Genomic DNA, 13,594 nt, shown 5'->3' with positions numbered 1-13,594 from the left:
TTTAATACTAAAGTATTTTATATATATTTTGACCAAAACAACTCATTTCACATGCCATTCATAATTACTGATATTGATTAATTATTTGCAAAATTTTCTCAATAATTATTAATAAAAAAAATATCGATATTTTCTTTACAAAAAATATTTCAACGTTCTCATTTTAATTAATAACTTTTATTTATTCTCTTTCTTCTTCAAAAGCAACGCCTTTAAATCTTTAATATTTATATTTGTAATTACAATAAATTTATATTGTCGCGTATATAATATAAAATACTATACTATATATTATATATAAATATATGAAATGAAATGTACTTTAATTTGTATGATATACAAAGTAAAAGATATAGAATGATATTTTATACAATAAAAGATATTAAAAATATGCGAATATTTTTGTAGGAAGTGAATCACAATTATGTGATTTAGTGAATTTTTTTTTTAAAAAGGAAGTGAATCACAATTATATAAAGAAGTTAATATCTTTTGTAGGAAGCTAAGTGAATCAAAAAAAAAAAAAGTTTGGAGGGAAAACAACAGCACCAAGAAGTGACACATGTCATTCTTGGTATCTGTTTTTGTATTATGTTATTACTAGTTTTTGCCCTGTGCCATGCACGGTTACATAATAATAAGACTTGTACATCATAAAATTAAAGTCAATTAAAATAAAGTTAGTTTAAATGTCTACCTTAAAACTCTTTTTAATATAATTTTTTTTTAAAAAAATTTTAGATGAAGCCCGTGCAATACAAGGTTCATTTGCCGGAGTTAAAACAAATATTTTTTGTATTTATGTGATAAATTTTTTATATTTATATTCGTTGAACGTTGTGTATTGTTTAATGAGTTGGCCATTAATTTTTTTATTTTAAAATAAATTTTGAATTTCCTCTCATTCATTATATATTTAGATAAATTTCTTATTTCAAAATATAATATATTATATTTAATTAATTTTAAATTTTAAATCTCATTCGCCAAGTTTGCATATGTGGCATTAGAATTATTTAATTCTAAAAGAATTTACAAATCTCTTATTTGATTGGCTATCACTAAAATTTATAATCCTACATGGCGCATTAAGAAAATTTTATCCTATGTGGCTCTCTAAAACTCGGGAAAAAACTCCCCAAAAAATAAAAAAATTTGGCGGAAATTTTTTTGTTGTTAATGCGACACGTGTACTTATCAAAAGTTCATAGTAACAAACCTTTCATTTTATTTATAATCATAAAAAGTATTTTATTTTTTTAATAATTTAAGAGATGATTACCCATTTTTTTTATTTTGAGGAAAGAGATAATTACCATTTAAAGAAATATCCAACCAAATTGTAACAAACTTTTTTTAGAAGATAACAAAAAAAAAATGTATAAATAAAATAATAACAAACTTTGGGCGGGAAAATTTTTGCTAAGAAAGTGACACGTGTATTAGGGGATAATAAGTATTGATTACTTTTGCTAAGAGAGTGACACGTGTATTAGGTGATTACTTTAGTATAGTAGTAAGTATTGATTAATTATAGTAATTTGTATATTGTGTAAATTATATATTTTTATAGTAACTTTTGTATTATTGAGAGCATAGTTATAATAATCGCGATTCAAATTATAGAATCTTACAATTTTACGATTCATATGTGGCTATACATTCAATTTACAATTCTACCCTATCAATTTACATATTTCTCTTAACTAGAAAAAAGCTTATAATTTTAAACATGCCCACGAAGTTAATTATATAGATTGTCAACTATTGGATTCTTAGAGCCTATTCTCTTCACCTTATCTAATCTTTGATGAATTGAATTTTTATTTATTCAACTGAAACTATTTTTGCTAAACTGGAGTTATGTGTACTTAATGAAACTATTTTTATTGATTCTCTATTTCCTTAAAAAAAAAAAAAATTATTGATCTCTAACAATTGCCCCCGCTCCTTTCCCGGACTCCAAAAAGGTTGTGTCTTTGAAGTTATTGATTTTTTATTACTAAAAATATTTACATTGTACTGAAATTATATTTGTTAAGCTGAAATTAATTTAACTGAATATTACTTGTATTGTTTTAAGCTGAAGAGAATAAGCAAGGCCTTAGTGGGTAATCAATAATTAGGTTTTCAATTTACAATAAAAACGCACTCAAAGAAATTTGAATATAACATCTTGATTATGCATGTTCGTAAAATCTTACGATTCGTGGCCCCTTTGAATTCAAAGTAAAGTCTCGTTTGATAACTTTAATTTGGAGGGAACGAAATTTTATTTTGTCATAATGAATTAAATGATACGACATATGAATTATTTTGTATACATTAACTTTTAGATAAATCAAGTGTACTATAAATATTGTATATCAAAAGTAAAGTTATCCTAGAATAATCAAAAGTAACATCAATATAAGCTAAAATTCACTTAATTTTTTATAAATACAAATATTGACCTAGATAGAATCAATCATAATGGTGCATAAATGTAATCATATATATTACAATTATAAAATTTAAATCTGAAAATTTACTTTGTAATTTATGAACAAAAAAAAAATTGAATTGGTAATACTTACTCCAAATCAAATTAAAAGTTAATTACTAAAAATTATTTAAAAGTTACTTGACAATTGGCTGATGTAGGGTAAAATCACTTAACACCAAGTGTACCCAAGTGTTTTGTATTTTATATTAATAATCATATAAGCTATGCAAGACTTAAATCTGCACCATGTACATAATTGCACATTGCTCTATCATTTGAGCTAATAACTAGCTTAGAGGTAAAAACACATAACTAGTAAAAATTATCAAGATGAAGCCATATCCACGCTCAAGCTTACCACTTCATTGTATACATATATATGTATGTCACCCTGTGGACACCCGATTGTGTCTTCCCAAAAACCAAACCCAGTGATGAGTACTTTTCACGTCTTTGATTATCAAGTTAGGTGAAGAGTTGAAGAGTCTCGTAAATTTCCCCTTTTCTAACCTTTCTTTAAATGTTTTAAACCAAAATCATTCATTTCGTGTCCTTAAAATCATTCATTTCGTGTTCTTTTTATAAAAACATCCAAACTTATTTATTTTAGTCAATAATCTGGGTCCAATACTTGTGTAGTTGGATAGGTCTTGAAAAGAGCTTTCCAACAATATATTAAAAGCCCAAATCCGAGTTATAACGAAGAAGTTATGACCAAAATACTAAACTGAACCCTAACCGAGCCTTGCCTGCGGACCTAATGATCACGTGGAGGGTCCATTAACCTTAACTTCGTTCCTAAATCCATTAGGATTGATTATTAGCTTCTAGAATATTCTGGAAGGTTCTAATTTATCCTGTTTTTGATAAGATAAGGGATTAATAATTTATATCGGATAAAACATTTGTTTTAAATAGATTTAATTCTGATAAAATAAAGGATAAGTACGGAAACACGGCTAACCCAATTTGATTGGAAGTCGAAATGTTTACGGATTTTATCTTCAATAAAGAATCGCTAGGCGATGGTAATATCGCGCTACGATGCTAATGTCGCGAATATCGCCATCGCGCCGCGATGAAAAGCATTTTACTTTGAGTCGGATTCTTACTCTTTTCTGACCTTTTGACTCTCTTTTTTCTTTATAAATAATGTTCGTATTCCTCCGTTTTCACTCACCAACAATCATCATCCTAATCCCTTTCCAAGCTAAAGCTTATTGTTTCTCTCTCTTTCTTGATTTTCTAAGCCTAGCCTAAACATATCAAACACACATCCTTGATATTGCTTTGATTAGTCACCATACCTCATTCACGAGATTCGAATACTCCTAGCCAAACTCGTAGTTGCCTTAGACCTCGACGTGAAAGGTTGATAATTCTGAGGGTTTGGTCCCAAATCCATATTTCAATTCTTCCTTTATTTATTTGTTTGATTTGATCTTTCTTGAAATTTACTAACGTGTGTATTGTTTTGATAGAAAAAGGTACGAGGCATCAAAGTGAGTAATTTGATTATTTTATTATTATTTTGATATAAAAATCATGCTTAGAATATTATGTTGATTTCTAGTATCATGTTAGGATGTTTTTGTAATACCCCGTACTTTCAAGCCACTTATTATTAACTATGGATTTTTCCGAAATATTCTATTATTATACAAAAATATTTATATGCTTTTATGAAGATAATTTTATATTTATACTTTGTAAGGGTTTTAATTATACGAGTTAAGTTAAAATTTTGCCGTAGCCAAAAATCGGATTTTTAACCTTTAGCACTATGACCAAAATCCCGAGTCAAACACTTATTTCCGGGTCAAATTTACCCATCTACTTCTTACTCCATAATCAAAGTCAAAGTCCAAGTAATACTACCCAACCACCATCCATCTCCTCCTTCATGGTCAAACTACATTGATGATGGGAGTTGAAATAGTGCCATTTGGAGGCTATAAATAGCAATAGAAGTAAGGCATTCTTACTCCATATACCTTCTCCTTCTTTCTTTCCTCTTCATCTCCTTCTTTCTTTCGTTTCCCCTTTTGGTCGTAAGCCACCACGACACCACCACCTTGCCGCCACCTCCCTCCTTGTTGTTGTTGCCGTAAGTACTACTAAATTACTACTACTATTACACCACTTCAACTACTACTACTATCATTATTATTAAGATTATTACTACTACCTTGCCATGTTGCTGCTACTACTACTACTACGTACCACATACTCTCATGGCTACTATCACTACTACTACAATATACTACTCGTACTACATACTACTCTAAGCCACTACAACTATTATTATTATTATTATTATTATTATTATTATTATTATTATTATTATTATTATTATTATTATTATTATGGATTATTAAAGATTATTTTATAAAAGCAAGTGTTAAATTTATAAAAGGGTTAAAATAATCAATTGTTCATGCACAAATAGTAAAGTCAATATTTTAGGTCCTTGTGTCTATGAGTTGAAAAGCATTTGATTAGGATTATTGGTTTATTGTAGGAGGAATTTGGAGTTCGTAATTAGGAGTTTCGTACTTGTGTTCAAAGATCAAGGTACGTACACGTAGCTATATCTCTTATAAAGTGACTTTTATATGCAACATGGTTTACATGTTAAGTGTTTTCGAACCATGTTTGAATGATTATGAATTATATTTCGGTGAAACATGTTTTAATTGTTTTGATGTTAAATGTTTAAATATTTTAAATGGATGATTATAAACTTGTATTCAAGATGTTTAAAAAGAAAGTTTTATTGTTTAAATTATCCCGGGTATGGGACATTGAAAAGTTTATTTATCAGATTTATTTATTGGATATTTGGATTTATGACTCCCACTATGCGGAGAGAAAATTGAAGACTATGGGCTATGCATGACCTAGTTTTTCTCCTTGATAGCACTATGTAAAGGAGTTATTAGCTTGGGGGGTGTGCACACTTAGGTGGAAAAATGAATTGCGAAATGAGGATTTAACAATATTCTATTTTATTCGGAAATATTATTGAAAGAGGTTGATTTCGAATAGTGATACATTTTAATATGAGAATTTCTATTCTTAAGAGGTTTGAATAAATTATGACTTGTTAGAGTCGGATCTTTCAAAAGCATGTTTAATGAACTAAATTGATTTTACACGTCTAGCATTTGTATGTGCTTCGCATTTTGGCTAATAGGTATTTCTCTTTTGTTTTGGCTTGGCCCTACTTATCATTGATGATGAGTAGATAGGTGATGACGATCAGACAGCGTGAATTATATGCTACATTGGGAACGATGGGCGGTGATCACCTAGTTTTATTTAGTAAACATATATAGTATCAGTGTTTTAGTTACTTCGGAAGTGTTTCAAAACTATTATTAAATAATTAATAAATAATAAATACCTTTCTTCCGCTGCAAGTCTCTGTTAAGCCTTACATAATCACGTGGCGGTAATATCCCTAAGTTACTCTCTAAATCATGTCTTATAATAATTATTAGGAAAAATTCATGGGAATAATCCCACCTTTGGGCCGTTCGTTTTTAATAATCCCACCTTTCGATTATTTTTTAATAATCCGACCTTTATCCCCAATTCTTTTTTAATGGTCCCATTTGACCAGAAACCGGTTAAACCGGTCAATTTTTTTTTTTTGTTTAAAATACACGTGTCACTATACAATTTGTCTAAAATTTTAAATTAAAAAACAAAAAAAAAAAAAAAAAAAAAAAGCAGTCTTCCAGCCACCTCCTCCACAAGTCCCAGCCATTACCACCACCCCAAATCTCCATTCGCAACCCAGCCCCAACCCCACCATAACCACCACCCTAAACCCCCCACCCCAAATGCAACCACCACGAACCCCAGCCCCCTTCGAGAATTCACCCACCTCAAACTTAGCCATCTCGAACCACCACCATAACAATGGTGTTGATGGTACAGTGATGGTGAGGTGAATGTGATGGTAATGGTCGAAATTGACGCGTTGGAAGGGGAGGGAGCCGGAAATGGGACGGGGGAAAGGGAGGAGGGTCGAAATCGGACGAATGTTGTCTTGGAGGTGGTCGGCGGTGGAGGAGAAGTTATGGGAGAAGAAGAGAGAGAAAATGGGGTCGGAGGAGAGGGGATTGGTACGGTTGTGGTGGTGGGATCGAGGCGAGAGGAAGAGAAGGGGCCCGGAAAACGTGGTGGGGGAGGGGGCCGGAAGTGAGATGGCGGAAGAAGAAGGTTGCCGGCGCAGCAGCCTCCCAACGGTGGCGGCAGGGCTGGCGGAAGAGGGGGTTGCCAAAACAGGGGCTGGGTTTGTTTTTTTATTTAATTTTCTTTATTTTTTTTAAAGTTTTTTGACCAATCACAGGCCGCCACGTGTCATGTAACCTGTTATAACAGGTTACATGACAGGTTGGGACCATTAAAAAAGAATGGGGGTAAAGGTCGGATTATTAAAAAATAATTGAAAGGTGGGATTATTAAAAGCGAACGACCCAAAGGTGGGATTATTCCCACGAATTTTTGGAGAGTAAGTTGGGGGTGTTTCAAAGTGGTATCAGTTTTCGGGTCTTAAAAAGATTAAAATGAGAAAATAAAAACTGATGAGTAGACCTAAGAAGGGCATATACGATAGAGTTTCACATTTGTTTTCCTCAAGTATGTATTAAGTATTTAAGTAAAACTACTTTCTATTTTAACATGAAGAAAGATTAATAGTGGGGATTATTAAATTGGCAATGAGCTCTGGCTAGGCAGGACTTGGTCTCAGGGCAACGTCGACCCTAACCTCTCCTACCTGGGATCTCATTGGTCCAAATAATCCACATTTTGAATCAAGTATTCAACTTATAACTATATATAATGTTTTTGAAATTAAAGAGTTTAAAATGTATTCAAAAAGTGATTTCAAATTTTACGTAAATTATGTGCATATGGACTAAGCATACGTCCAAAATATATTGTTAAAGTGTAAAGTTTAGATTAAATTCGAATTAGAGCAAGGTTGATGGTCTTTTGGGAATTTTATATTCCAAAGTATTGGTGAAGGTTCATGAATTATACGATAATATTCCTAAATTGAAAATGGATTGGAAGGTGAACTACACTCTTATATGAATTATATGGTGAAGCGTTTGTTGATTTGTGTGTTATAATTGTATGCAAAATATGATGAAATCTTGTGATGATTTATTTCAAGATGTTATCTATGGTTGCTTTTAAATGGCAATTTTTGACTTATTAGTTAATTTGAAGAACACTAGTACTCAAGATATTTTGTGAACAGTAGAATTATCATATCTCTAAGTCTTTGTTGGATGGATGAATAATTTGTTTGTAAATTCATTGTGCTTAATTACCACATTATTCAGGACCATGTCTCTAAGGCAACGAATTAAGAAAGGGAGTAGTTCCAAAGTCAGCTCTGTCATCAAAAGGCTAACCAAAACAACCGAAAACGTAGCCGGTATTGTCTCAAATCAGGGAAAAGCCCATAATGACCTTAATGCTTTTGGGGAATTTTTTAAAAGAGTAGATGCACCCAAACCACCCACTTACCTTGGCAAAGTACACTAGAAGAAAAAAGGTAATGGGAAGCCCCAAATTGGAAGCGGTTCTTGAAATCCGCTTCCAATTCCCTACAAAAACCCGCCCAAAAAAAAAGGGGGATAGAATTGGAAGCGGTTTTGGTTGAACCGCTTCCCTTTCTTTAAAAAAAATACCGGGATTTAACTCAGCTCCCTCGTTCCCCCTCCTTCATTTCTCACAATTGCGCTCCCTGCTGCTAGCTTAGCTACCTTCTTCGCTTCCTCTTTCACTCTCACACCGTCACTCCACCACAACCACCATTGTTGTTAGCTTCACTTAACCCCACCACAACAACTACACCATTGCCTTAGCTTCACTTCACTTAGCTTCACTTAGGTTTTGTTAGGTTAGTTGCTGCTCCTGCTCCGACCACCATAGGGACGACGGTATAGTACTACCTGCCGCAGCATCGTCGCCGCCTCCACCACAGTCGAGCTCCATGAACGCTCCTCCTGCTGCCACATTGCCCTTGTTGCTCCATTGCTGCGACTGCCCCTCTCACCTTCACACGGCACCACCACCACTCCTCTCCCTCTCACCCCACATGCCTTCTGTTAGGGTGAGTTCATGCTTAATCTTACTACCTTATCTAATTTTTCTTAACAATTTCCCAAATTTTAGGGTTTCAATTTTAGTTAATCATATTATATGTTAATTATTTTATTAATTATTTGTATACATAATGTTAATTGTTACCTTAATTGTATAATGTTATATGTTGTTTGAATTTGAGTAGCTAAAAAGTGATGAATTAATGTGGATTGTAAGTAAGCTTAGTTTGCTTGTAGGTAGTCTAATTAGCATTATATGAATGAATGAACTTGTGTTTTGTTAAATGACAAACAAATGCAAATTATTGAATGCTTGCATCGTCATTTGCCTAGATACTCGTTCGAGTCTTTCTCATTAGGAGGAAGTCTTGAATAGTCCCCTTTTGGAACTGTTCTTGGAGGTTTAATCTCATTTAGGTAGTGAATGTACGTCTCTTTTTCGATTTTAAGGAATATCTCGGCTTAGCATTTTGTCACCATGTTCTTTGAGTGCATATGTAGGTAAGTAATTACCTACGTTGTGTACTTCGAGAACTGGGGGGAAATGCTACCGGATTTTCCTTAAAATTGGAAAGTTGACATACATTCACTAATGAGATTAGATGTTCAAGGATGGGTTAGGTTGGGTGATAAGAACCTTTTGGGAACATTCATTTTTACACTATATGTATGGACGATATAAATGCATACTATATACTTTGATTGACATAATATATGTTGCATTTATACATTATCTGTAATGTGTTGGTATGTGTAAAGGCAATTTAAAACGTCGATGGATTGCGGTTGGATGTATCGTAGACGTGATACGTTGGAATTCTTTAATGGGATCCAAGAGTTTTGCGAGAGTGCTTCACAATATCATATTAGAACGGGTGTGAATGACCTTTATTGTCCTTGTGTCAATTGTAACAATGTCACAATGGTCGACAATGTTGATACAATAAGGGATCATGTGGTTTGTCATGGGTTTAGGCCTCAATATCATGTGTGGGTTTGGCACGGTGAAAAGGGATCGTATAGGGAGAATGTTGTTGGGAATGATACGCACGATAAAAGTGTCGAGATTCGTACGGAAGATGATTATGGGACTGATGATGGTGGAGATGGGGATGAGGAGGGGGATGAGATCGAGGGTGGTGGTGGTGATCACTTGGATGAGATGATGCATAATGTTGAAGGTGAATTTGGTGACCTATGTGATGTATTTGAGTCATTATTAGAGGCTGCCAAAAAGCCTTTGTTTCCTGGGTCCAAAAAATACACCAAACTCTCCGCCGTACTAACACTTTTTAACATTAAGTCAAAGCATAACTGGAGCGACACTAGTTTTACTTCTTTGTTGACTGTATTATGTGACATGTTGCCTGATGGGAATGAACTTCCTAAGTCCTACTATTATGCAAACAAACTCATGTGTCCATTTGGTTTGGACTATAAGAAGATACATGCATGTCCTAATGATTGTGTTCTTTATCGAAATGAATATGAAGAGTTGGAGGAGTGTCCACGTTGTGGTAAGTCGCGTTACAAGCGAAAGAGCTGCAATGCTGGTATGAAGGGACCACCTGCCAAGGTGTTATGGTATATTCCCATCATTCCAAGGTTCAAGCGTCTATTTTCAATACCAAAAGATGCTAAGAACTTGAGATGGCATGCAGAGGGAAGAAAGAAAAACGGTTTGCTGAAGCATCCGGCTGACTCTCCGGATTGAAAGAACATCAATATGAAATTCAGGGCATTTGGTGATGAAGTCAGAAATTTAAGGCTTGGGTTGTGCACCGACGGTATGAATCCATTTGGCACTCTTAATACCCAACATACCACATGCAGAGGGAAGAAAGAAAAACGGTTTGCTGAAGCATCCGGCTGACTCTCCGGATTGGAAGAACATCAATATGAAATTCAGGGCATTTGGTGATGAAGTCAGAAATTTAAGGCTTGGGTTGTGCACCGACGGTATGAATCCATTTGGCACTCTTAATACCCAACATACCACATGGCCGGTACTTTTAGTGATCTACAACTTGCCTCCGTGGTTGTGCATGAAACGGAAATACGTAATGCAGTCACTTTTGATAACGGGGCCAAGGCAACTTGGAAACGACATAGATGTTTACCTTGAGCCCCTTGTTGATGATTTGAGAAAGATGTGGGACGAAGGAGTTTCTGTTTTTGATGCCCATAAGAACGATATGTTCCTATTGCGTGCAGCCCTTATATATGTGGACCATTAATGATTTTCCCGCATACGGCAACCTGTCCGGGTACAAGAACAAAGGGCATAAAGCATGTCCTATTTGTATCGATGACACACCAAACGTGTACCTTGAACACTACGGCAAAGATGTGTATGTGAGGATCCGAAGATTGCTTAGGCGCGATCACCCATATCGCAGGCAGAAAAAGGCCTTCAATGGGAAAGTGGAAGAGGGGGCTGCGCCTAAACCATTGAGTGGAAAGGAGGTGTATGGTCGAGTGAAGGGTATACCAAATGTTTTTGGTAAAACATCAAAACCTTTAGACCCACATGCTCTCTTTAAAAAGGAATCGATCTTTTGGAAGCTTGAGTACTGGAAAGAACATGATGTTAGACATTGTCTCGATGTGATGCATATAGAGAAGAATTTACCTAAGGCGTTGTTCCACTATGATGAGGATGGGATCGCACCAATTGCAAAAGAGGATGTGAAGGAATTTCTATCCGGTACCATGCTTAACATTTCCATCATTCAAGCTTTCATGAGGTAATTCAATGCCACTATTCCTAAACATATTGGTGTTGCATTTTCGAATGTAAACAATGTAATTAATAATTATTCCCCACATTACTGTCATGAAGGGCACTACAGGAGCACCTTATTAGTGGATGCAATTTCGAGGTTGCAGTTGGGTGGTTTTGCCTCGAGCAGACCTCCATTACCAGATGCTTATGCAACCCTCGTGAAGTGGAAGATTACCTATAACAGTGTATTAAGGAATCAACGCGTGCGGGAGATAAGTTCATATTAGCCCCATGTTTTGAGGAGTACGTCTAAAAATGTCATAATTCTAAAAATGTAGTTAACTGTGGCGTATATATGTTGACGTTTTTAAAATATATGCAATGCTCATTGGAGCCTTTTGGTGATTTGTGTTTCCAAAAACACAATATACCACTTTGATTCAGTTCGTGAGAATCCACCACGGAAGTTGCTAGTGAAGAACCTACTGAATAGGTACATATTGCTTCCTATTGTTGATTGACCTCACCTAAATCATTGCGTATTTATGTTTCTAACTTCGAACTTACTTTCCTAAAGTGTTATGAAGAAGCTAAATTGTTGTTCTGTTGCGGGTCCTACGTGGAAATATGCAAAGGTAATGCCTTGAGTTAGTGATTTTCTTAATATACTTGGCTTCGGTTATGGCTATGCATGATTAGATTACCTTTGTGACATGTCAGTGTGCCCAACATGACAACGGACTTGATTGTGCCCTATACGTGATGAGGTTTATGCTTGACATAGTCAATAGTTTCACGGAAGCACAACACCTAGATGAGGTATGCTTTTACTATATTCAATCTATTACTTGCTTCCATTATTGCACCGAACAAAACACAAGCATAACACACAACCCATGAAGCTGCAACAGCCCAGGCCAAATGCCAAGACAGCTGCAACAACCCAAGCCAGGAGCCAAGGCAGATTGCCTAGGCCACTGCAGCAGCCAAGGCACGTTGCCCAGGAAGGTGTAGCAGCCAAGGTAGGCTGCCCAGGCACCACTACAGCAGCCAAGGCAGGCAGGTCAATCCACTACAACAGCCTAGGCAGCTGCAGCAGCCCACGCAGGCAACCCAGCCAGGCAGGCATCAGCCCAAGCAGCTGCCCAGCAGCCTCTACATGCACGTGATTTTGGTGCATTTTGGTGATTTTCGGTGATTTTGGTGCATTTCGGTGAAATTCGTGCCTAATTGTTTGGGAATTTTGATGCCTAAGTACTTGCGTATTTTGGTGATTAATTTTGAAATATTTGACATACTTTTGTTGTGATACTCATGACAATGTTTGGGTTTTTTTTTTCTCTAAAGTTTTGCAAGGTTCAAAGAGAAGGCCCATTAACAAGCAAGGAAATCAATGAAGTTCGCGACATGTGGGTTTTTTTCGTGACATTTGATGGCATCTAGAATTGTCGTAGTGGATATATTAGTTTGTAAGCTTGACTTTATTAATTAGTTATTATCAACATTATTTTAAGTACGTAGTTAACAATGTTTTTAATATATTAACATTAATTTATAAGTAATGTAGTATTTGTAATTGTAATCTTAATATATTTTGGTGTAATTAAATATTGTTGTTCATTAAATATATTAATGATGTTACTTTATATATATATAATTATTTCGTGTTATATATATCATTGTATTATTGTTTGTAATATTAATTATATTATTAATTAATAATATTAATTTTATATCAATTAATAATATTATTTTATTATTAATTAATAATACTAAAATTATTGTGAAAGGTCACTAATAATATTATTATATTAATATTATTTAAAATAATAATTTTTTTAAAAAAAAAAGGCTAAATTGGAAGCGGTTTGGCGCCAAAACCGCTTCCAATTACATTATACATTTCATGGGGGGAAATGGGAATTGGAAGCGGTTTGGCGCCAAAACCGCTTCCAATTCTCCACAAATTGGAAGCGGTTTGAACTGCTTCCAATTTAAGTTGACAATGGCAAGCCCCCCAAACCGAAGCGGTTCAAAACCGCTTCCAATTAGGGGGGTTGAACCGCTTCCCATTTAGTTTTTTCTACTAGTGGTAGACCCAGCAAGCTTAGAAAATTGGGTGAGAGAATTTGATAAACTTTTTAATGCTATTAATTTCCCTGAGGAATTAAAGTTAATAATGTTGTTTATTACCTTAGAGAGGAAGCCAATTTGTGGTGGAGTCAAAGGAGAGATTACTTAATGAGTATTCCT

General features: G+C 34.5%; 1 protein-coding gene across 1 annotated transcript; it reads left to right on the top strand.

The window, feature by feature from the left end:
- Positions 1 to 9,391: 9,391 nt before the first annotated feature.
- Positions 9,392 to 11,582, top strand: LOC110699400. The gene is made up of 5 exons (XM_021876920.1): positions 9,392 to 10,043; positions 10,110 to 10,192; positions 10,831 to 11,119; positions 11,237 to 11,363; positions 11,459 to 11,582. The coding sequence occupies exons 1-5, from the start codon at positions 9,392 to 9,394 to the stop codon at positions 11,580 to 11,582; spliced, it is 1,275 nt and encodes a 424-aa protein (XP_021732612.1).
- Positions 11,583 to 13,594: the final 2,012 nt, after the last annotated feature.

This window comes from Chenopodium quinoa, unplaced genomic scaffold, assembly GCF_001683475.1.
Source record: "Chenopodium quinoa cultivar QQ74 unplaced genomic scaffold, ASM168347v1, whole genome shotgun sequence".
Lineage (NCBI taxonomy): Eukaryota > Viridiplantae > Streptophyta > Magnoliopsida > Caryophyllales > Amaranthaceae > Chenopodium > Chenopodium quinoa.
Note: the sequence above shows the minus strand (reverse complement) of the source record. Positions and strands in the feature narration are given on the sequence as shown.